This window comes from Gallinula chloropus (genome assembly GCF_964237585.1).
Source record: "Gallinula chloropus genome assembly, chromosome: 17".
Taxonomy (NCBI): Eukaryota; Metazoa; Chordata; class Aves; order Gruiformes; family Rallidae; genus Gallinula; species Gallinula chloropus.
The window spans coordinates 3217606-3243107 of record NC_140102.1 but is presented as its reverse complement, the minus strand read 5'-3'; the positions used below and the strand labels follow the sequence as shown (position 1 = coordinate 3243107).

The 25502-nt window shown below is 40.6% G+C and overlaps 1 protein-coding gene across 2 annotated transcripts in view; it reads left to right on the top strand.

The window, feature by feature from the left end:
• Positions 1–25502, top strand: part of TMEM132C (transmembrane protein 132C) — a gene marked incomplete at both ends in the record, with an annotated part of 208518 nt that overhangs the window by 150796 nt on the left and 32220 nt on the right. For both annotated transcript variants that reach the window (XM_084272086.1, XM_084272087.1), the window contains one exon: positions 5565–5748. In XM_084272086.1, the coding sequence (XP_084128212.1) occupies positions 5565–5748 (184 nt within the window). The remainder of the gene's footprint in view (positions 1–5564; positions 5749–25502) is intronic.

Here is a 25502-nt window from a genome sequence, read left to right as displayed (position 1 = left end):
TGTTTGTAGAGAGAATCCACTGAAGGTGGCCCAGATATCAGACATACTAAGGGAAGGGTGCAGAAGGAGCAAGAAATTGAAAATATCGGGAATAGAGGAACATACGTCCTGCACCCCATCCTTTCCAAGATGGGAAGAAGCATTGCTGTATATCTGGCTGAAGTACAGATTGTGCTGGGGTCCACTTTGATCATTGGCTTTTGATGAGAGTTTGTCTCTGTACATGGTAGTAACATACTTTGACACATTAATTTTAGTAAAGACTTAAGATGTGCAGTGTAACTGAGGGATAATGGGGTTTGTACTCTTTTCCATTTTTTATGTCATTTAGTAAGTGCTGATCTTGCATTAAGATGTCACTGTCAAACTGGATAGCATTAGAGAGGGAAAGAGTTGCTAAATTTTCAGCAGGTCGAAGTATTCTGGGATCCCTAGGCACTTTCAGTAAAAATCTGTTGGAATAAAGGATGGCTAAAAAATGGTTTTAATCTAGGCTTTTTAAAATTTCTCTTTTGAGAACAACTGTAATAAATCAAAATTATTGATTTAGCCTGTAGCAGTCCTAAGATTCGCTCATTCAAGAGTTGAAACTGCTCTATTACTCAGAGCAATAACCCAACACTTTGAAATCTCTCATCAGAGACTCCTGGTCCACACATGTAGACAAGCATTCAACAAAGATTTCCCTTTTTTTTATGGTTCTACATCAGCTGAGGTCTCTGCACTACTTTTCTTGGTAATTATCTGCCTTCCTTCCCCCACTGCATCCTGTGAAATCCTTTGCAGCCCTGGGCCTGTGGTTCTGAGCTGCTCTGAGCCCTGGCCACGTATGGCCAGTGCAAGGCATTTCAGCATTGGCATGTTTAACATCACTCCACCTCTTTCTGCAGAGAAACAGAAATTGTTTTGCATTTTAGTATCTGTGGTCTTACCCACATTGTGAGTCTATCCATGGGCTTACCTGTGGGGATACATGATACCATGTTTTAAATCCCCTGTGTTGAAGAGAGGGTTAAGCACAGCTTTTGATGGAGCCAGTCCTGGGTATCTGTATAAGAAAAATCTCCTTCCAAGGGTAAATGTTTCTCAGGGCACTGAAGCTTTGAAAGATCAATAAACAGTTCCAAAAGAACACTTAATATCATATTCAAAACTGTTCTAAAATCAAGAACCCTGGCTAAACAAACACTAACTGATATCAGAAGTGTGTGTTCTGTTCATGTAGCTGGCTGGAGCTGCTGAAACCCACGGTGACTTCTCCCTGTGTCGCTTCTGTTTTGCCTTTTATGCATTTTTTATTATCTTTCCATTAACAGAATATTCCTGTTCCACCTTCTTTTTCTGAAACTGTTCTTCTCAGAAGCATTCACACAGCTCTGAAGCACAGTTCCTCCTCATTCTCCTGGGGTAGGAAATTTACTGCTAGCCTATGGCAGTAGTAAATTACTAACCCCATCACTAACTTGCTAGCTCAGCTGCTGGAACCAATAAGTAGCACCTAATCATTGCCCATCTGCTCCGGCAAAGGAGTAACTCTGGGTTCAGTGCTCTTCACTTACATCCCTGTGCTCAGAGTGGCTATTTAGCAGATCAAAGGGAGTTCTTACTCCCTTGTGCAAGTGCATGGTCCAGTCTAGCCCTGAATAATTAGCATCTTTATAAATTAAAATAAATCTAAGGAGTGAACTGGCCATGGGGAACTCTCAATCCAATCAAATTACACTCATATATCCACCCCAGAGAAATTCCACAGAATCCTTGCCTTCCAGAAGCTTCATTTGTAATCACTACGTGCTGTGTACTTTAGAAAAGTTTTATAATTACTTGCTGTTCCGGCTGCTGAGCAGTTCTAAATGTTAGATATTAAGGAATTGCTGTTTCAGTCAGTGAACAAGGTCTGAACATTAAATGTGCTTCATGAGAAGTTTTTTTCTCAGCCATTACACATCTCTGAAGGCATATTTCTTTTCAAGTGGATGCTTTCCCAGCTGTTGATCATCTCTCTGTTTTTCCTGTATGAAAAGAGAAGGAGGAAACTGGTGATAGTGTGACATTGTAGAAAGGCTTTATCACTATGGAGGGAGATGAGCTCATTGCTCACAAATGCAAATTATTGAAATAATTCTGCAGGTCATCCCAAGGAAGTGTCAATAAAACCTTTATTCTATACCATGCATATTTTTGGACATTTTTTTGCTCACATATTTTAGAGGAAAAGTATTTTAGCAATTTTTTACAGAATTCCAGAGAATTTGGGTACCATTTTTATATCTCTCCACCACTAGAGCTTGATACCCAGGGAAGAAGCAGCCTTTCTTTGTCATGGAACAAGAAAAAATATCATAGGTCAAGAAGATGAAGGTTAAATATCTGTGAGTGGTACCAAGCGCTCAGAGAGAGCTGGAAATACAAATTAAGCAGGTGTTTTTGAGGCAGTGTTGTAAGTGGTGATAGCAGTGATTTCTTTCATGGGATAGCTCATCAATTACCAAAAATATGCCTTTTGTACAGAATGATGTTGAAATTTAAGATGCACACAGTGGAGATCATGTAAGACTATGGTAATCAAGTGCTGTTTCACATTTCCATTGGTACCAGAGTGATGGCCCAGTGGTTAACAAGACTTGGAAGAGCAAGGCTCTGTTCTTTACCATATGACCTTGTGTGTGTCACCTAGACTTTCTTTCAGTCCTCATGCAAAATCAAGACAGTTATGTCTACAGTGGAACAGAGAAGAAATTTAGGCATGTATAACCCTCAAGCCCCACTGCAACACTGGTATATAAATAGTGCAGGACCAGTAAGTCCCTCATTTTAGTCTTAGAAGATCACACAGTGGCAGGTGGTGGAAGAGTGTTTCTGATAATTCCATGTTGAGGAAGACAGTAGGTTTATATCAAGATTTGTTACTGGTGGAGTTTAGTGCTTCTTAGCTGTTGCCCAAGGCTGCAGTGAAGACAATGTGGTGTACTTGTCTGCATAATGGATGAAAAAACATTGATATTTTCTTTGATTGTGATAATCAAAGTGATTGAGCATCATGGACTTTAAATAAAACATCCAAAAGATGTACAAGAGCCCTCTATATATTAGGGTGGAATAAAAGAAGAATCCCTTCACATGTAAACAAGAGGATCTATATACATGTATGAAATATGGAATAGGAATAATGAGACAGTAACTTAAGAAGACTATACACACAGTGAGACCTGCCTAGTGATCCCTGCAACATGATCCCTGGAGAACTTCCCAAATGTGTGCATGCTAATGTAGCCAGCCTAAACTAAGGCTCATGCTGCAGGTGATCCCAGGAATCATGTAGAAAAGATGTGGTCACCTCATACTGCCCATTTTCAATCACAGGACATCATCAGAAGGGTGTTGATACCTAGATGTGGCCAGCTAATGCAGGTACACAGCAGTTACATGTGCCATGAAATGCACATAGAAACAGGATGCCCAAAGATTTTGTTCTGGGTATTTCCCTGGGTGGGTCAAAGCCAGGCTTGAGCACGTGCTGCAGGTAAACAACTCATGAGCAGAACTTTAGGCAGCTCTTAGAAATTGTCTGAAGGACCAGGGAAAAGTAGAAGTTGTTGATCAAGACCTAAGAGCCAGAAGGAGGTGATCAGCTCTCAGGAATCAGTGGGCTGGCTGGAAATGAGCTCTGTCCCACCTTGAGCTCTTTAATCCTGCCAGTATAATTGTGGGGCTTTTGTTTTAAAGCTACACATTTCACATCTGCTCAGAGGCTGTTTAGAGAAATGTAGCCTTATTGATCAGGAAAACTTTCCTGACACAAATTATCTCCTAGAGCAGCTTTGATGTGTGCAAGAATTTATTCTCTATTTAACATCAGTGGAAGCACTGGGATAGTCAATCACATGTAAAAACTTTTCTCTGTCAGTTACTAAGCATCAGATCTAGAAATGGTGAAACTAATGGCATCTCAAGTGTCATTAATCTGAGGCATAATGGTGCCTTTAACAGCTAAATGAGCGCTGTAGCTCAGGTGATTCAGGTATCTTTGCATACACTCATGCTTTCAAAGAAATTATAAAGTTCAATCCAGTATGTATTCATTTTGGGATGTCCCAGAACTGTGTAAACTCCAGTTATTGCAGTTGCCTTGTATTTACAAGCTGTAAGATTTATTTAGTAGGAAATTTTCAAATGGGAATAGGCTGGTCTAGAGTTATGAATTCCTAAACCCATCCATCTCTCATATTACTACACCAAAATCACTCTGTAAATGCACGGAGGAAGTACACCACTATTGCAAAAGTGTTCCAATATCTCTCTTTTGACACAGCAAGAAACCAGCAAGGAAATAAATTCAAAGCATTAGGCAGTATTAAGACTTTTCAGAGTAAGCCATCCAAATGAAAACCCGTAATCAAAATAATAATTATCAGGGGAATGCATTTGCTTTCAAAGTAATCATGCAAAGTAAAGAATATGCCTAAAGTAAGAAAAAAATGGTGATTTCTATTGAAGAGGTAAAAAGAAAGTCTAGCACTTGAGAATATAAGTGCTTTGTACCTGATCAGGTCTTGATGGATTTTCTCAGACACGGACCTTGTACACACACACACAAAAAAAAGAGAGGATAAATTGAAGCTGTTGTGTGATGAATGCATCCAAAGGTGTGATGAAGCAGGGACTGGGTTACTGAAGCTAGGAAGATGCCTGTCTTTCTCTTCATTTTGAAATGATTACAGTCTGGGGCTGGGTTGAGGTAATATTCTGTGAAATATCAGATTTTCTACGCTTTGGAAAGATGTTTAGAAAGTTCCAGAAAGTTAATGTATATTTTCTGATGTAAATAACTGGTACACACACCCCCCTTTTTGTTTTATTAAACTAGCAGATAGCCTGGCAAATTTCTTTCATATGTTATTTTTATTTCTGATGTAGTTTAAGAAATCTAATGTGAGAGAAAGAATTTCAACATGTCTTTTCATATTTGTTATTTGAATTATCTCAGGCTTCCTGACTTGTCTGCCATAGGTTTGTTCCTTCTATTTGGACTTGGATCTATGGAATTTAATTTCCAGAGAGTACCTCTAAACACAGACTAATCTTGTAATTTTGCCATTTAATCATGTTAAATTTTTAAATAGTTTTTATATATGAATTTCAGTTTCATTGCTCAGGATTTATGTGGGTTTGATGGTGGGCATATACAGGGAATCTGGGCTTTTCAGCCTTCATGAGCTGCACTGGACTTGACTTTGGTTGATCAGGATCAGGTCCATCCTGCAGTAGTGTTGAATCATACTTGCAAAATCATAAAAAACCATGTAATGGAGTAACTATATTTTGCTTTCAGCAGGTACAGCATGCTGGATTTTATCCCTCTTCACAGTGTTTGTTGTAAGGGCAGCTGACCCATTTAGAATAATTCCAGTTTGCATGCTCTGAAAAAGTTGCAGATTGGAAAAGGCCTCGTGTTATATCTGCATATAAATAGCTGCATTTTCCAGCAGCTAATATGATTCACTTCATTTGCCTTCTTCATCAAAAGTAATAGCTCTTCCCTTTCCCTCTTTTCCTCTTTTCAGAAGTAACAGTTTATTCAATGAGGTCGTGCAGATGAACTTTGAAATAGCCAGTTTCAGCAGCCTGTCTGGAACGCAGCCCATCACCTGGCAGGTGGAATACCCTCGGAAGGGGACAACAGACATCACCTTGTCTGAAATCTTCATCTGCCAGAAGGATCTTGTTGGAATTGTTCCACTGGCAATGGTAAGAAACTCTTTCAGCATGTTACTGCAGCCAGTCTGTATGTGGTCTGAGAAACGCTGATTTCTGTGGCTGGTTCTCCAGTAGTGTAAGAACCTGTGGTTTCAAGGAAGAAACAGAAAATAAAACCAGCCTCAATAATATATACTTTAAGAAACAAAATACAGACTTTCATTTGGAAAATGTCTTGGATTACTATCTGCTTGCTCTGCTCAGGGTTGTAGAATCAGTTGCAGGCTACCTACCTCCCCATGAAGTCATACCTGTTGTCTGTCTTTACAAGGCTCACAAATGGGATTAGTGGAAATGGTGTTTCAACCCCTCTGGCCCAGGGAATGTGCAGTTATTTCTACAAAGCAAGGCTGGGACAGTGGGAGCCCTGAGACTTAGCAGTTACAGCCCCCTTCTGTGAGTGAACAACCCAGGATCAAATTCCTGCTCCAAGTCAAGCAAAGAAGACATTTCACTAGAGTTTCCAGAGTCCCAACTGCACTGTTTTTAGGCAGCCATGTCATTTAATGTGGGGTTTGTATACATATTGAGGACATTTTCCACGCTCACAGGTGAAGCAGAAACCTGCCAGCAGCTATCTAGAACAGGATCAAGTGGCAAATAGATAGAAGAACTGCACATGCTACTGTTAGTCAGTTAGAGCTCAGGACTTGGAAGAAGAGTTAGACATATCAGTCAGACTTGGGAATTTTGTCTCTCCTGTGTGTAGGATGGGAACAGTTGGACTTGATGATCTTAAAGATCTTTTCCAACCTTGTGATTTTGTGATTCTGTAATCTAGGTGGTGAAAATCTGGCAGTCTTTTCTTTGAACAGCATTCAGTGGTTTGCAGCAGGTAATTAGATGAGCATTATTTCCTTTAAGTCCTAGTCTTAGAGATCTTCTTGTCCTTTGAAGACTAAAACTGCTGCTCATATCAAATGAGGTTGTACCCAGCAATTTCCTAATCCAAAGCCTGTTAAGTCAGCAGAAAGCCCGTGTTACATTCCAGATCTGAGAGGGCAGTAATTGTTGTCATTACCTGTGGAGTTGAATGGGGAATACACATTGAGTTTCTGTCCTCTGAAGTGCTTAAGGAAGGCTATTTTGGTCAGGTTTTATCTTGAGATAGATGCCTTCCGAAGCTTCTAGTACCAAATGACAGGCATCTACCTACTGGCAGACTCAACATCTTGGAGTTCATTTTTTGGAAAGAATTCATTAGTTTCTTCTCTATATTCCATATCTGAGGAAATCACCGGATTTTTAACATCTCATATCAAGGTCTAATGCCCTTGCACTGGCATAGAAAGTTCAAGGTCTGTTTGCAGACTAGTATCTATTCTACATCAAAGTTCATCCACTTCCAAGGGCTCCTTTCAGAACTGGAGATGTAAATGAATGAATTTAGCAGTGTATAAATCATGGAAGGTGAGATCCTTTACTCCCAACAGATGAGACATTAGGCACTCTGGGCTGTGCAAAGGGTTCAAACAATGAAATCATTAAACCTCTCTCTTTGCAAAGCTTTCTTGTGTTTGTTTATCTCCTTTCTGTACCTTGTGATAACACTTGGCTGGAGCCAAAGTATATTATGTTAGCAGAATCCAGTCAGATGGGATACCAGTGCAAAATTGGTTCTGCTAGCAGGATGTGAGGAGATAAAGGGAATTTTCAGAGTTTTCTGTTAGCTAACACTGCATATCCAGCCAGGGCGCTTTCTTCATTTAGGCATTAATCTCTAGCTGAGCTGATTACCTGGCAGTTCTCCTGGTCAGAAACAAGAGTCACACTGAAAAGAGAGGGGATGATACTGTTTCTACTGAGAAGTCAGGCCACACTTTTTATCTCAACACTGTAAAGCAACTGTGTGTTATTGTGTGCAGAAATTAAATCTCAGCATGTATCAGATAGTGTGTTTCATCATCCTCCAGAGGGTAAAATAGATTTTGGTGATTTAAGCATGGAGTGTTCCTACAGAAAACTGCTAACATCAAATGTCAAATTGTCATTCATAATTTTTAATGGTGGCCCAAAAAGGGAAAGAAAGAGCCACCCAAAGATACTGGACCAGATAAGGGTGTAGGAGCAGATTGACTCTCTGCCATTGGTCTGATGGGCATCCTAGTCAGTCTTTTGAGGATGAAAGCCAGCAACCTTTCCCATGGTTTAGTACAACAGAAAAGTTGTTTCTGACTCAGAGTAAAGCATGCCTCATGTGAGCCATTCCAAACTGATGAAGCAAGAAAGACCATGTATCTTCTATTGCCCTACGCATGATTACATTGCACGGAAGTAGGAGGATGAAAAACAAGTGGGTCTTCAAAAGGTTAGTGTGATTGTTGCTACACTCTCTTGGAATGAAAGAGATTAAAGAATTGGCATTGTCAGGAAGAACTGAACCTGGAATTTTAGAAGAGCTTTATAGGATGTGGATCAGTGGAGCAAGTGGTAGGATACAGCTGCTGAAAACTGAATGGAAATTCATCATACAGGCAAAAGAGAGGGCGTTAGTAGAATCCATATTCAGTGTGCCCAGGTACTGCACTAAATAGTGTGTACAAGTAAGAAACAACAGCACGGTGATGCTGCTACAGTGAGCACTACAGTGAAATAAAAGGAGCAAGAGATACCAAAACTACTGGGCTGAGAAGAAGTGTAATAACTTTTTCCCAGAAAAGAATGAGATGTAAATGTGAAGTTGTTGTGGTTTAACCTGCTGGCAGCTAAAACAAGCACACAGCCATTCACTCACTGCCCTCCTCTCCACAGTGGGATGGGGAGAGATTTGGGGAAAAAAATGTCAAACTCATGGGTTGAGATGAAGATTGTTTAATAGGACAGGAAAGGAAGATAACAACAGCAACTGCAATAATAATAATGATAAAAGAATACACAAAAGCACAGCACAATTATTCACCCCCAGCTAGTTCCTAAGTCATAGTCATACACCCAGCCAACTTCCCCCAAGTTAACTGCTGAGCATGACATCATATGGTATGGAATATCCCTTAGGTAATTTGGGATCAGCTGTCTTGGCCATGTCCCCTCCCAGCTCCTTGTGCATCCCCAGCTCCTTGGCAGGGTGGTGTGAGAAGCTGCAAAGTCTTTGACCTGCTGCAAACATTGCCTAGCAACAACCAAAATACCAGTGTGTTATCAACAGCCTTCTCATCCTAAATCCAAAACACAGCGCTGTGCCTGCTGCTAGGAACATCCTTAACTCTCTTTCAGCCAAAAGGAGGACAGAGCTAAGTATCTTTTTTTCCTGAGCTCAGAAGTTAATCAATCTGAGTAATTTTGGAGGACATTTCACCCTTCAAGATATTTAGAGAGAAAAATGAGAGACAAAAGTTAGAAAAATTTAATTCTAATTCCAGTTGGTTCTGTTCCTTTCTAACTCTCCCATACCAGAATTTTAGTTAAGTACTATGGGAATGACACATCAAAAATGGATCCTAGTCAATATGTATTCTGACTATCCAACTCTTGAGTATGGCACTTGGTGCAACTGTCCACACATTAGATCTTTCATGAAGGCTGTATGAGATTCTATATGTCTTACACAAAGTATAAGGTTTAATTTATGTATTTTCATCACTGGATAGCAATAATTAACTGAGGTGAGATTTGTAAAGAGGAAATGTCATTTATTAGACCATCTGATATAGATGGAGAAAGATAGATGCTCTTTCAGGCACACAATCCCTCCTTCATATCTCTTGACTCACTTAAATCACAACAGCTGCAATATGCTGCATCTACAGAAACTGGGGATTGTAAAATTCATCAAGTGGAAGAGTTAAATAAGAAAATAAAAATATTTCCTAAGGCAAAACAGAAAATATATCCCACTGTCTGCAGGCAGGAAAGTTCTACTCCAAACATTTAATCTTCCAGAAAACCTACTGTCTGAGTTGTGTCCTGGTCTGGCATTTTTTATTTCATGTTACTTGTTGCAGGATCAATTAGAAAAGTGCTTTCATAGGAGCTTAATTAATTATCTGCTAAGCTGCTTTTGAAAATCTCCTCAATTAATCACAAGTAACCTCAGAACTTGCCAATTAAGGTGTACAAGGTTGCTTAACTTAACTTTCCACATTTTCCTCCCATTTCTATCCTGTCAGGAGCAACCACAGCCAACTTCATGGGCTTTGCCACTTGACTGGATTAAAACCCAAACCCAGAGCTGTTCACGTTTGTAACATGTGCACCCGAATCCCACTGAAGAGCTCGGTGTGCTTGTGCTCTACCTGAGACCCTGTTTGAAGAAATTGAACCAGAGATTTCTTTTCAGGCTTTAAATGGATAATATATATTCTTAATGTTAATCAGTTTGCTTTGGGATAGAACAAGATAGACAAGTGTATTGTTTGATGCCAATATGGTTTGTTAATATTAAAGAAGAGCTCCTTCATTGTAACAAGATGGGGAACTGATGGTTTCATATTGATGTAAGACCATCTGGGTCCCTGTATATGAGCTGAAGTAGACATCCTTCAAGGGCAGGATAAACCCCCTCTGAATTAGTTTATCTGTAACTGTTAGTTACAGTTCTGAAGCACTAACCCAGTGTCAGGAGCTTGTTCTGAGAATTTTAGTCTGAATTTACTCCAAAAGACATAGGTCAGCATGGGGAAGCCATGCACCTTGCTCATCCATGCATATTTCCTCTTTAAAATCACACTAATACTGAACTTTCAGTGGGTCTTTCAGGCTTCATCCCTCTGTTTCTATAATCCTTTACTAACTGCTTACAAGAAAATCAAAGTTGAAACAGCTTAGCCATTTTGTAAAGGTGGTTGCTCTTTCACATCTCACGTGCCCAGAACTTTTCCCCAGCTGCATCTACTGGTCCAGTAAAAGATACAATCTGTCTCTACATGCCCTGCCTTTCTGCTGACCTAAACTGCATCTTCTTGTGTCAGAGCATCCTGTGAATGGCTGGTTAATCCAAGTTCAGGGTTTTTTCTGTGGAGTACCCTGGCAAACCCAGCAATAACACATAGCTGAGACTCTCCTTGGCTTCTCATTAGGCAGTACAGTTCCACCCAAACTTTTTGCTCAGTAGTAAGTTGTTTCATTTGGAAATGCTTGGTTTGTGTGTACCTTCCTTTGTGTTCCAAACTCAGTGTATTGATGGGTCTGCTGCTGAACAATGAAGATCTAAGATGCAGAGCTGTGACTCAGCCAAAACCATTTCCTGGCATTTTTATGTAAGCTTGTTAACCCATTTCCATTAAAACACAGGTGATGAAAAATTTAGCTCCCAAAGCAATGTTGGGTTTCCTACACATTTATGTATGCTGTTCCCTAAGGTAAACAATTTTTAAGGTAGTTCATTGTAATGAAGTCCCTGTAATACCAGTTTAAAATATAGACCTCAGTAACTGGACTTTCTGTCCCTGCACAGTCTGTGATTTCTCACTGTAACGTTCAAGCTCTTTCCAGTTCACAGAGGGGCAGAATTCTCACTCCTGCTGTTCTTTGAGTCTTGAATGAGGTGGGGGGGAAACAGGCACCACGGAGCTTTCTGGAAGATAAAATCTGAGGCTATATCAACACATCCATTTCCTGATTTAATTATCAGAAACAAATGAATCTACAGATCTACATATCAAACTTTTCAGCTGACAGGTATTGTCTCAGATAATTTAATTATGAATCACATCAAATTAACACTGTGAGTTGAAGGAAATTTATTTGAGGTTAAACTATCCTATTACTGACTGGGACAACTTAAATGAACTGTGAAGCCCTAAATAATATGATGAAGTCAAAGGTTTTAGAGTTTAGTTACAGGATTGAGCGCTCTGCATAGGATACCAGAGTTACAATCTTGTGATCTTAAGGGAGAAGCACTAACTGAGGTCACTTCTATGCCTACAATTTCGATTGTGGCAGGTAGCAATTGTTGAAATGAGGATAACGTTCCTTCCTTTAGATTTATTGGATATAATTTCACTAAAGTTGGTGTCATTGCTCTGTATTTATACCAGATGAACTCAGAAACCTGCATAAGCATAAATTGTCCTTGTCACGTAGTGCACTAGCAATGCCTATCAATTAATCTTATCTGTTAAGAATTGGCTTTTTTGTTGTCTGACCATCAGGAAACAAAGGGGAAAAAAAGGATGAACTGTTGTTCATTGATCTTAAATCGGTCAGAAGATGAAGGCAACATAAAGAATTCAAACTGGCTCAATTTAACAGCGTCTTTTTAAGTCCCACTCATTATTTCTCCAACCCCTGCACTTTTGCCTCTAGCTTCTGTTTTCCTTTTCTTTACCACAATCACATTCAGTCCTACCTTTTGCAGGAAATGAGAGTGAATCAATAAGGCTATCTCTGCTGGCTGGAATTAATTTTTCCATTGGATCGAGTAGTATGTCATTCTCTATGCAGCACAACAGTATGTATAATTTCCTCTTCCAGCATCCCTCATATCTGACAATGCTATTGAATGGATTACTTTGAGATTTTTAAATGCTGAGGAGAGATGAGGTCAGGTGGCTTCCAGATTTTTAAAGATGTCTGCCATACAGAGCACTTCTGGTTTTCTTTGCTAATTTTCCTCCCTATAGTAGAGAGATATTAATATGAGGCGTCTCAGCTGTGACAGGAGAGAAATCCTGAGAACCAAGCAAAAAATTGCAGAACAAGAAGAATGTGTGGTGAGACAGCCAGGGACTCAATTGTCGGATGCTTGGTATTACACAAATGCTCCCCTTGGAGAGGTGTTTCTCCCAGCAGTAAATACTGCACAGAGAAATGGCAGGCAAGTCAGAATGCTTAGAAAAATCTCAGTCTACAATCCAAGCTACTGAAAATATAGGTGTGACAGCGTGGCTGACATCAGGGCTTTGGTCCTACCATAGTGGGCAGAGGGATTCGAGATCCCCCAGCCAGTCTGTGCTCAGTGCTGATCACTGGTGCATGTTCATAAGTGCTGTGGTGGGCTGTTTCTTCTGACTGCATGGCACAGTGCAGGGCTGCGTGGAGGTACCCGAGGGCTTCTGTGGTTGATCCTCGGTATGGTGAGTTAGCCTGAGTCATAGAATCATAGACTGGTCTGGGTTGGAAGGAACCCCAAGGATCATAGAGTTCCAGCCCCCTGAAACAGGCAGGGCCACCAACCTCCAAGCCTGGATCTACACAAGGTTGCCCAGGGCCCCATCCAACCTGGTCTTGAACACTTCCAGTGACAGCATGCAGAGGGCATCCACCCCCTCTCTGGGCAGCCTGTTCCAGCCCCTCACCACTCTCTCTGTAAAGAGCTTCCCCCTAATATCTAATTCAAACCTTCTTTCCTTTAGCTTTAATCCATTCCCCCTTGTCCTGCCATTGTCATACCCACGTTGTGCTGCAGCTAACGGTACCGGTTCATGGCACTGTGCAACATATGAAGTCTGGAGTTCCTTTTGTTCTTGTCATTTACTGGCTAGGAGTTTGGGACTGCTTTAAGGATTGGCTCGGATTTGTGATAGCCCTCCATCAAAAGAAGACATCTTAAATAACAGTTTATATTTGAAATGACAGCTGATTAAAATTCTGATTGTTTAACATAACCACAAAGGCAATTTCACAGCTGCCACACACATATGAGCAGACAGCATGCAGAGACATCATAATGAGCCAGCAGAAAGTGAGCTCTGGATCCGGATGATCGTGCTGGAGAAGGACATTCCAGGGCTGTGTACTTGGACGCTGTAGCTGCTGAAGACTTTATTCACCCTCTGTGCCCTCCGCCGCTGCCTTCACTGCCAGATCAGATGGAGGAGGGCAGAGCAGCACTTCTCAGTAGGAGCAGGAGACCAATTTCAGAGCCTGATATTCTGTAGGAGTTTGCAGCTGAAACAGAACTTGAATTTAAAGGCAGAGAAGTTGCTATTTTGTAAGACTTAGCATGCATTAAGCACTTCAGACTTCAACCACAGTTCAACTGTGGCCCACGATAGGAGGCAAATATTTTGCCTGATCTTGAATCTCCTGCAGCACTGCACTGCTGAGGCTGAGGGTGTGAAAGACATGGAAAGGGAGAGACACAAACATTGCATGAGTTTGTTCATGAGGTGCTGGCAGGAAAATTCAACTCAGCAGTCTCGACTGCAATATTATGTCCTCTCCTGGGGGAGTTAACATACCAGTTTTCATCTGAACTGGTGTCCTGTCATTAGCTTTAGCTAGCAATCTGTTGTCTTGACTTAACTGATAAAAACAAGTCCAGGCACTGCCCCATCTTATTCAGACAACAAACCCTGGAGAGTAAACGGTCTCCACCTTCTCATGCTGTCACTTAAAAGAGCTGCCAGGCTGAACAGTGTCAGCCAGAGCAGGCCAAGTATGTTTGCAAACACAGCAGTTGCTCAGCCAGCTTGAGCATTAAGAGTTAGCTGTGACCCACTCTGAAAAATGAACCGTTTCTCTTAATTGCCAACTTCTGATGATGATTCTGTTCTGTAAAGAGATTTTTGGTATTTCTGGGGAATACCTCATTCTTTGCAATCAGGTGAAATACTCACCTAGCTGAATTACGAATTGTTTAGGCTGGACTCTAATTAATGAGGTCCTGAGGTGCTCCAGCTTGGACTGTGAGAACATCTAGACAACAAGGACATGCTGTACTATAATGGAAGATAATGAGGAAGCATGAGGAAAAAAAAAATCACCCGGACTTTTATAAGCCTCAGTGTTATAATGAGCTACCCCAAGCATTAAAAAGCCCAGCAACCTTTCACCTTCGGTTTGCTATTAGATGCGTGTTTGCCTTACCCTGCCTGCAGTTTGCAGTTCATTATTCAGTCAGACTCTCAGCACTGAGGATGTTTGTCATGGAATTCATTAGGAACCTGTACTTCAAACTCAGTATTTCTGCTTGAGGAGATAAAACACTAAAACCTAAGGCAGGGCTCAGAACAGTCCTGGGGAGAAAGCAAATGTCCAAGCTTCTGGCTCTTTCTCTTTGTCTATCTGAGCAGCAGCTGCTATGAAGACATGGGGAGCAGCAGTGATGGGATTTGATCTATTCATAATCACAGTATCAAATGGGTACCAAGCCTGCACCAAAGCTTGGGCTACTTAACAAAGCCTACTTTGCTGAGCTCAAGGGGCTGTATGCAACACCCAAGCTCTCCAGACTGATGCACTAGATGAATTAATGGCCCAAAAGCTCAGCGCTGGGGCAGTGGCCCCGTTGCAGTGGTGTGTGCTTCAGACCACAGTTAAACTGCAAGGCCTGGCACTGGGAATCAGCATAGGCAGACAGTGGGCATAGCAAGATCATTTTTCCCCTCAGAAACAAATCATGCCTAATATTTAAAGCACTAACACCGTAGCGTGAGCATCAGCCCACTGGTGGGAGAGGGAATTTCAGCAAGCAAATGAAAACAAAAGTAACCCTGGCATTAATTTTAATCAGGCCCCAGTCATCGCATTTGTCCTCTGGATTTTTTTTCTCTAGCAAAGCTGATTGTCTTTCTGCAAGATTTGTTACCTCACAGAACAGTAATACAGGCTGTAATGATGTAATTTATTGGTGCAATTTGCTTTTGGAAATCCTCTATTAGTGAAAAATAGCACCAGCACCGTTTTATTAATTACAGGAGTTGATTATTGAATGCTGACTGTCACGATGAGGATTAGTGACTGCGTCGTACTCTCCTCTACAAGGCCCCGTGGGACCAGAGCTCTGTGTCTTGCAGAGGTTGTGAAATGAGCATTTGGATTCAACTAAATAAGTGTAAAAAATAAAAAAAGTGAAAAATTCAAGTTGATGGGGGAGTTTGAGCAAATGACAGAGGGAAAATATTAGCCTGTAAATTCAGGATTGAGAAACACACCGGTGTGTTACTGCACCACCTAATGTGCTTATGCATAGAATGGTTCTGCAGCATCACCCATTTATCTATACCTTCTACCCCCAAACTACTGACACTTCAAACCTTCAGGTTCATTATTGAGTTTTACTCAGTATATCATTCCAGGGAGAACTACTTCATCTCTTTTTTTTTTTGTCTTTTCTTCTTTAGTGTGGAATTTGATACCTTGGCATAACACTTTTATTTTCATTGGCATGAACCTGATTTTACCAGGATGTAGGTGGGGAAAGGAGCATGTGGACAAAATCACCTTGTGTGATGTAAAGGTGAATTCACTTCCTATCGTGTTCTGAAACAGTGCATAACTGAGTGAAATCCAGAAGGCTTGCTATAACCTCTTTGTGATCTTGAACACTCATTTTGGAGAGCTAACAGAAGGTAGAAGGCCTCCTGCTGCATATATTATGTCAGCAGCAGAAACCAAAGCGATCAGTCTAAGACCTGGGTGTACTTTGGAATCATTTTGTATGGGGTACTACGTGCCTGTGTGCCAATACCAAGAAGCTTTTATATGGCTTGAAACTTCGATTGAGCCAGCAGAGAAGACTATGTTTTAGATTCTGGATCTGGGACAAGATGTCAATTGGAAGCATTGAAAAGCAGTCACTGACAGTGGAGCTGCCAGCTGGCACGGGCTATCCTGCGGCATATGTTTTAAGAATGCCTGGAAGCTTCAGGAGCGAGCTTGGGGTGGTAATAAATAAGTCATTCGAGACTCAGTAATTCCTCCTCACTGCTCTTACCTCATTCAGATTATGGGCTACTCATTAAGCACTGGAGACTGATAGACAAAAATAGGAATTGTCTGATGGACTGGGAGTCGTATGTGAGGAGTTAGTTCTGCCTCTTCCAGCTCTTTGGCAGCACTGGGGTCTGCAGCCATTTACTCACCTTTAAAAAGGCCACAGCAGTCAATATTCTGATGTTATGATGTAAGAACTTGCCTTGCAGGATCATTCTGTACTGTTGATTCTTTATAAAGGAAAATCCCCAGCTTAAACATGAATTCCAGTCTCCACTACTCAGTACTGGCAATGTTGTTCTAGTCCTGAGAGTAAAACTGTAAGTGGAGCGAGGTCTGTGGCTAGAGGTAATGTCTTTTATTAGGCCATCCAACAGTTAGGAAAAACAGACAAGCTTTCAAGCACACAAATCTTTTTTCAAGCCTCTTTCAGTGCTGTAAGTTGCTGCAAGATGCTCAAATAAAGATAATAGTCACTGTGGTTGCTCCAGGTTATGCTAACAAATAAAATACTGCTTTAAACAAATGGATTTAATCCCTTTGTCCTTCATATCACTGGCATATACAATGGCCATAGCAACCTATTTCAAGGATGCTTCTCTTGCAGCAACCCCTGAGGGTAAACCACGTTTTTGCTTGAGTAAGGAGGAAGTAATTGAATCTGTGATTATACATTATGTATTCACTTTGCCTCCTTCTACATATATGCTGGTTTTAGTTCCTATATATTATAAGATCGACCAGTTTGTTAGACATGTGTCTGGTCAATAATTTGATTTTCCTGTGTCACTTGCCCTCATCTTTTAAACTGTACTAAGTTTCTGATGTCTGTACAGTATCTGCTCTCATTAATGCAATCATCTTGTTCCTGCCCTTTGTGTGCTTCACTTATGTGGACCTGCTATGAAGTCAGTGAAATCAATAAACTATTTGAAAAGGGAAAATAATCTAGGGGCAAGGATAGGAAATAGCGAGTATTTTCTGCATTTTTATTGCTACTTTTTCAAAGCAGTTTCATGAGAAGCTTTGTCATTTCTTTGTTATGTATTTTGCTTATTGAAAGAGTACTGACATCCACAAACTTGAGCCAAGTGTTGATGTGCTCTCCACATCCAAAAATTGAGGACCTTAAGAAACTTGTAGAAGATGGATACTGCCTATTAGACCGAGAAAGTAACTCATTAATAATCAATGACATACTAATTTCCACAAATAAAACAAGTTCACAACCCTCTACAGTGGCTATAAAAATCATCTATGTATCATGCAGTACCCCACTTAGTTAAAACAAGAAATTGTCCTTGGGACTTGATCCTTAAAGTCCATAAAATATTTAAGTTGCTTCACCTCAGCTATAGAGTGCACACCACCTCACACTCTGATCAATACCATGTCACTCCCTTGAAACAATCAGGCTAGATAAGATTTTACCTCAGTTATCCAAACTGAACAGTTTATTCATCATCAGCGATGCTTGTAACACTGCGTAGGACTTGATTTGTATCAGCAGAATCTGGGGGCTCCAGCTGGAATTCCAGGAGTGGGTTATAGTAGGTACCATTAACTCTAAAAGGGTTTTTACTTCCACTTTCAAGAAATGGAGTAAGGAGAGTAGCTGCTCTGTAAATGGGGAGCTGAAGGACAGAGAAGGCAGGTTGGAAACTTCCACAAGTTACTTCAAGGAGAAGAAAGGAGGGCATCCAGGTACCTACACATAGGTGTCTAATACCATTAAAGATGCCACAGAGTCTGAGCCCAGATTTGCCACAGGACCTACAGGAGACCCATACTCTTCTGGAAGAGCATCTGGAGGCCAGGCATGATACCTAAGTGCATGTAAATGCCACCCTGTTCTTAGGCACTTCAGTGCTTTCCCAGAGCTGCAAATGGTGAATCGGATCTGTTATGAAGCATGTCCCCAGAACTGCCATCTGGGGTTTTTTTGGCTGTAACTACATGAATATCTTCAGTCTGTAGTTTAATTTATCAAACTATGGTACCTTGACAGCTTTCCCTGCTATTGCTGAACAGTACAGCACCACAAACTGAAGCAAACAGAAAGTGAACAAAAGTATGTGTAAGCAGCAGACCCCCACTGGAAGTTTTTTGAAGCTGTTCTTGACCCCCATCATTCAGAACCCACATTAAGATTTCCATCTGTGCTGCCCAGCGTGACTCAGTGCTGCTGTTATAGATGTGGGCTCCACCCGCCTCAGTGATGCTGCTGGTTTCAGATCAACCACAGCAAACATCTGCAGCGTGTTGAGGGATATAACTGTGATCCAGGTCGTCACTCAGTGGTGGGAAACCACTTGTACCTGTCATATCTTATTAGCACAACAGCCAAGGATAGCAATCAATCAGTTTTGTCTGAGGAGTAGGACCCCAGTCTGTCAGGTGGAAGTCAGTGGGGAATTATGGAAGTGCTTGGCTCCAGCTAAAGGAAAGCACATTAGGGAGGACTCTCTAGGGTTTATTCCGTAAGACTTGATAGAATGGAGCTTGGCTTTACTACAGCCACTGGCAAAATGTTGATTACAGTGGGGTCAGGTTTTAAAAATTATGTTTGCAAAATATTTACAGTACAAAATATCTGAGATAGAAATGTGTTACACAGAAAAGTAAAAGTCCTGCCTCTATCTGCCTATAATCAAGTTAATAATACAGTCTGTTAATGCAGAATGCCTCAGAATCTTGTTTCCATTACAGTTGTGCATGTGTCTGTGTGCACATAGATTACACAGATACATGTGGTGTGTAATTGCGTGTGCATCCATGCGTGTGTCCTAATATGCCTGTATACTTCCAATCTGCAACTGTCTATTGGTTACAGCTACCACAGCAGTATTATTCTAGATATATAGCCAACTGTAGAACAGGGCCGCAGGTTTAATTGAAATGAACATGGGAAGAATTTCAAATTGCTAATGAAAATTGCCTTTTTACTACCAGCTATATTCCCACGGTCGTCACAGGCCGGAGACATCAGCAGAGCTGTTCTGGTTCTGCTTAATGGTGGAGTAAACTCCATTTAACTGGGGGTCCATTTCCAAATAACTTCCTCAGGCTCGTAAAAAAAGGAAAGGAAATGACTGACAGATCTTGAGCCTAGAAAATGCCCTTAAATTGACAAATTTCACATATTAGGCTTTTTGCAACAAAAGAGAACTGTAAGCCATGAAATTATTTCTGCAAGAAGATATTATATAGCTCCATCCACGGCTGCTTAAGCGTCCATGAACTGTTCCATTATAAGATCACCAGGTGGCTATTGCCTTTCTCTCCCATTCAGGCTTTACCAATATTCCCAGTCCCATCTGTGATAAACTTAATAGGACCATTCAGCAATGGAGAAAACACGAGAGGTGTTCATCATAGCTGAGGGCTTTCTCAGACAATTATTCCTTAGATGTTTGAGTAAATGAAAAGCTATTTTTGTGATTAGAAAGGATAGGATGTGTTTCAGTTTCTGAGGCCATTTTATTGGCATAACTTCTGGAATCCGTAACAAATATTTATCCTTTCCTGGGAATGTTGTAAGTAGCTACAGACACTGAACTAATGCTTAGAATACATTTCTCTCCACTCTGTTTTCCAAGCACGGGGCTAGTCTTCTAAGAGGCCTTGTTAGATAAAAAATGATATGTATGAGTACGTATTGTAGATGTTTTCAAATGTCTACTCTAGATGAAATATGTATAATTTATGCACTGCATAAACACATAAAAACATAAGTTTTCAAGAGAACAGAGGACAGTTTATTGCTTGTATTCATCAGGTATAAGTGTATTCATAAGTATCTGTAAGTATACTTATATCTGTAAGTAGCAATGCTCTGAAACAACAGCGAAGCTTCTCAAGTATGTCAGTCTCAGAATAAGGGCTTTTAACCCATCACTTCACAGCTTTTCATCTGTTTGCGTTTTTTATGCTGAAAATAACCTGTAATGATGCTGGAGTTGGAATATCTCAGGTAATCACTCACATTTCAAGCCCTAACTACAATTTTTTCTCTCTAGATAATGTGTTTCCTATGTAAGTGCTTTCACTTTCTAAGTCAATTTAGCAAAATACAGAAGGTAAAGAATGAAATTTCACAAGGAGGAGCGGGTAGTTTCCCATCTTACACATCCACATCTTTTTAAAAATCAGGGTTTTTTGTTTCTCTTCTCTCTATGCACAGAGAAATAAAGTGTGGGCTTCTGCTTCCCATCTCCTGCAGTCACCTTTATGTCCTTATTCTATATTTTAAGTGGCTGTAGAAAGATGAAATGTGGGCTTTTGCTTCCCATCTCATGCAGTTGTCCTTAAAACTTGCTCTACATTTTCAGTGGTTCCAGAATTGTCTCCTTTGCATTCATTTTCAGTTACAGGCTCTTCCTTCATGTTACAGGAAACACCATCTTTCTTTGAAAATCTCTATTGACCACTGGATCCTGACATACCTTTCCTAGTCAACAGGAAATACAGACAGCTTTAACATAAGATTTGTCTTTTTAGTGAGCTCCATCTAATTGAATTTAGTGTCACAACTGCTAAAAAAAGAGAGAGGCCCCCAGCCAGAGGCTCAGTCACTGTTGATACACATTGATTATGATAGACACTTTAGAAAGACAAACTATGCACATTTACAGCTTTGAAGATGGTAAAGGAAGACACCGTCAAGCATGAAAATGTTCAGCTGATTTTATTTCATGTCCTTATTAATTTGCATTTTTCTTCACCTAGGGGCCTTGATTATCTAATGAGATCATCTTGTCAGAGTAATTTAGGGTGGGAGGGAAGGTTTGAAGTTATTCCTTGAGAACATCATTCATTAAAAAAAAAACTGTTGAATGCAAGTGTAATACATTGTCACTTGTGAGCTAAGCATCTCACTCTGCCTGGTTCAGGCACCCTCACAGCTCTTGTGATGGGTGGGAGGAAGGAGTTTTGGAGACTGTACTTGGTTGTCTGATGTCCTGGGGGAATCTGCTCAACACCTCTTTCCTTGCAGAAGGGTTGCTGATCATTGCTGCTGGAGGGAACACCTCTCCAATACACTTGGTGATTTAGGCAACTTGGTCCCTCACAATTTAACTATCTGGATCTTCTAAGCTCCTCCAAGGATGCAGCTCCAAGGAGCCAAATAATCACTGCTTTAACTGAATCCATGCTTTCTGGGGATAAAGGGCCATACATTCCACATTCCACCTTGCTTCATGTTAAGGAAAGACAGGTTTTAAGATAAAACAATACAAAGATTTTTTTATAGAAAAATTGAAAGGGAACGTAAGTGATCAAATCAAGATCCATCTAGTGAAAGTAGTATTTGGGGGATCCAAAATTTATAAATAATTATGGGGTTTTGTTGTCATTTTGATACAGCATTGGGGCAGATATTTCCCAAAACATTATTGGAAAAGCAAATGGAAAGAAAACTAGGACACATTGGTATTTGTGAAGTATTTTATTCAGCAAGAAAACCAAACCCAAACTGTGTCAGATGGTGTGGGAATGATTTTTCTCATTCTTAGATCTGTTCAGAAAACAAGAATCAGTTATTCATCGAGATATGCTGAGAATCAGTTGATCTGGTTGCTCTTTTCTTTTCCTCTTGTTGTAGAAACAGGCTGTTATTATACTCACTGCTCAGCACATTGACGCCCAGCTATCATGTGGAGCCAGAGTGGGGTTACTTTTATACAAATAATAAATACATGTAGCCTCAATATTCAGGCAGTGGAACTTACCAGTAGAAATATTAATGGAAGCACTTGGATTCTGCTTCCATAAGGGAGAGGAAATAAGATTTCTTGGTTAGCCTTAGTGCCTGTGGCAAACTATTACAGCTCCAAAATCAAGTTTTGAATTGGCATTGTGAACTGTGTGTGATAAACAGTCTAAAAAATACAATAAAGTAAATATTTACTTCTAAAATGAATTTGTTAAAAAATCTGAATTTCATTCTCAGTTGTTCACAAGTGGGAGAAGTGACAGGACATTTGGAAGTGTTCTACCTTTCTGGACCTTCTGAATAATTAGTTTCTTCATTCCATCTAGTTTCAAACACATTGGCAATGAAGAGATAAAGACTGGCTGTGCCTCTAACAGATCACAGGAAGCTACCTTGTCTCTAGGATAATTGCTGTTTCCATAAGCTCTGAAGAAAGGGCATTCATTAGCCACAGCTTGAAGCAAATGTTTCTCCCTGTCCGTTTTGGAGGGTTCATCCTTATCATAAAACAGGCTGTGTTTATTGCATGTTTTTCTGCTTGCCAGAATACTGTTTATGGACATTGCTCATGGGAACAGTTTATGTTGATAAGATTTTACTTTCTTATTCAAAATTACAAGCAGTAAGAAGTGAGATCTGGTTGTCATAATCTGGGTAGAATCCAGACACCTGTACCTGATCTTAAGTCAGGTACAGTTAGTTCCATCACTAACTGTGTCCAGAACAAAGCAATTAAAGGCATGGTTAGTTTTGTTCATTTGCTCCAGTCTCTTTTTACTTTTTCAAAGAGATGCTTGCTTTGGAGTGATGATAGAATTCCATTTAGCAACACAGCCTGCATCTGCTAAAGCAAAGTAATCACTGGCTACGTTCCCTTCTGCACGTTCAAATGCTGACAGGGTGGATTCACTGCAAGGAAAGTGGGGATTAGTCATCCAAGAATCCAAAGACATTTTTCTGCATCCCTATCGGTTAATATATTCTATAGTCTCCTTTTCTGCCTGCAGACTGTCATTTATCAGGGTTCAGAAATTCCTGTAGCAGGGTATTTGCAAACTGTACAAGCAGGGAAGACAACAGAACGGTCTGTTGCTGATGTAGGGGGCCAGTAATTAAGATTTATCTCAATGTGGAGACTGTAAACAGCAACAAGATCATTGATTGAACCAGCATTGCATTTGCCGAACGCTGAGTTCCTGGTTTGAAAAGACATTTAGATCTTTGTCATAAATTACATGGTTCACAAAAACTGCTGGGAAGATTGTACTGGGGCCCAAGACTTTCCCATCCCAGCTGAGTGCCGTATGCTTTCTCTCCTGGCCCCAGGAATCTGCCACTCTTTTCCTTAAAGTGGTCCAGCCCCAGGATATATGTGTGAGGGGTCCCAGCCTAGCCTGTGCACTGGTGGGCTTTACCTCTGTACTGATGATAATCAAACCTGCTCTTCTGGGAGGCAGGAAGTATGGGTCTGAATCCCTTCCTACATTCCTGTTTCAATATTTCCTCCATTTACCTTTAAGACTCCTGGAGACCCACAGACATCATGTTGGTCAAGCTCTTCAAAGAAACGTTGTGCATGCTAGGGACAGAACAATGCCAGTGTCCACCTTTGGGTCTTTCCAAGGGTGATGCTTTATCTGTGTTTGACTTCTGCATTATTTGTTCTTCAGGGCAGGTATTGTCCTTAATTTTTGTGCCCTGTACATTGTTGGCCATTTAACAAAGATTTAATAAAGAGAAGATACCTCACAGTGTTGTCATGTGTCAAAAAGAATTAGCATCCAAAAGAAACTTTGAGATCCTTTGTTCTACTATCCTCAGACTGCAGATATGGCAACTTCTACTGAATAAATCCCTTTCTTATGTCGATTTTGAATGGCCTAATTTTTCACCACTGTTAGTTTGTTCATTAGTTTATATTTTCCTTGGCACGATGGACCTTAGAGTCATGGAATAACCTGGATTCCATCTGCATCCATCTTTGAATGTTGAAGCTGCTATCAAGTAGGCAGGTTGCCCCCTTTTGATTCTACTGCTTAACTGCATTACCTCATTCCTTTTGCTAGGTGATATCACTCACAAAGTAAAAGTTCAAAGTAAAAGTGAAGCAGAGCAGAATTTACATGTGATGGGCCAACAGCATTAGAATCAAGTGAAAGAAGAGAGCAAATTAAAGTCCAACCACCAAAATTTGCCCTTCCCAACTGCCTGCCATGGAGTGAATTTGCCTCAGAGAGCTTCTTAATCATGAGGCAAACTCCTTGGTCTGTGGAAACACTTCTGTTCTTCTGAAGAATGTGCTAAGAATTTAAAAACAGAATGTCAGCTGCCTTCCCTTCTTGTATATGCTGTCTGTGAACATGGAGTGTCAGAGGATCCAGTTGGCAGAAAGAACGATGTATAATTTACTTTTAATCATGGGATTATGCAGATAAACAGAGTCTGCTGCCTAACAATGTTATTTTGTTAATCAGCTGTAATCTTAGTAGTATTAATAACTCAAATCTACAACCATCATGTTACCAGACTCACAAATCAGCCTAACAACTGTCTGCAGTGCAGGACAGCTCTGTGCATCACTTTAACTAGGATGCCCTGGAAACTTGTGATGCATAACTTAGTGCTCATCAGGAGACTATTTATGGTGTTTGCAACTGGCGTATGAGGAGTTTACTTTCATTCTCCCACATCTCCATCCTCTTCTCCTGTAAATGCGTTGCCAAGGTGTCACTGTTCATCAAGGGTGATGGGCTGAACAATTGTTGGAAGCACAGTACAGCTCCTGAAGCTGTCCTGTGTAGGCATTGTCTCCACCAAGTTAAGTGCTGTCACCAGTGTGCAAGGGCTTGCTGCTTCTGCCCTTTTTCCACAAGACAAATGCTGGTTTGATTTTGATGTAGACAGTGCCCATCTGCCTCTTTTCCACACACTTTTTGGAGAACCTTTCCTTATAAATGAAAATATTACTGGCTTTTCTGTGTCACTCCTTCAGGTCTACAGCGTAGGTTTGTCACTCATGAGGTAGTGTGTGTGTGTGAGGGAGAAACCTTAATGCTAAGCTATGATTAACATCATTCTATGAGGTTCTACTTACAGAATTTTCAGCCTGTAAACAGGACCATTCTCATGACCTCAGGCTCCCATGGATTTCTCTTGATAACACCATCTAATCGGATTTAGAGTTTAATTAAACAGCTGTCACTTTGCTTCCTCATTCTGCTGCAATTTAATGTTGAATTAGTTCCTAAATTAGTCACAGCTGAATGCTTGCCTTCTTACAATTGAGAGGTTGGATGAACATAAGGTTTGCTCTTCAGCTAAATTCAAGCAACTAAGGCTCGTACTCTGTATTCTTGCTCTTTGCACTGAGCTCCCACTGACATCAGGGGAAGTTCCCTGACTGAAACCAGGAGGGAATAAAATGTGAGAA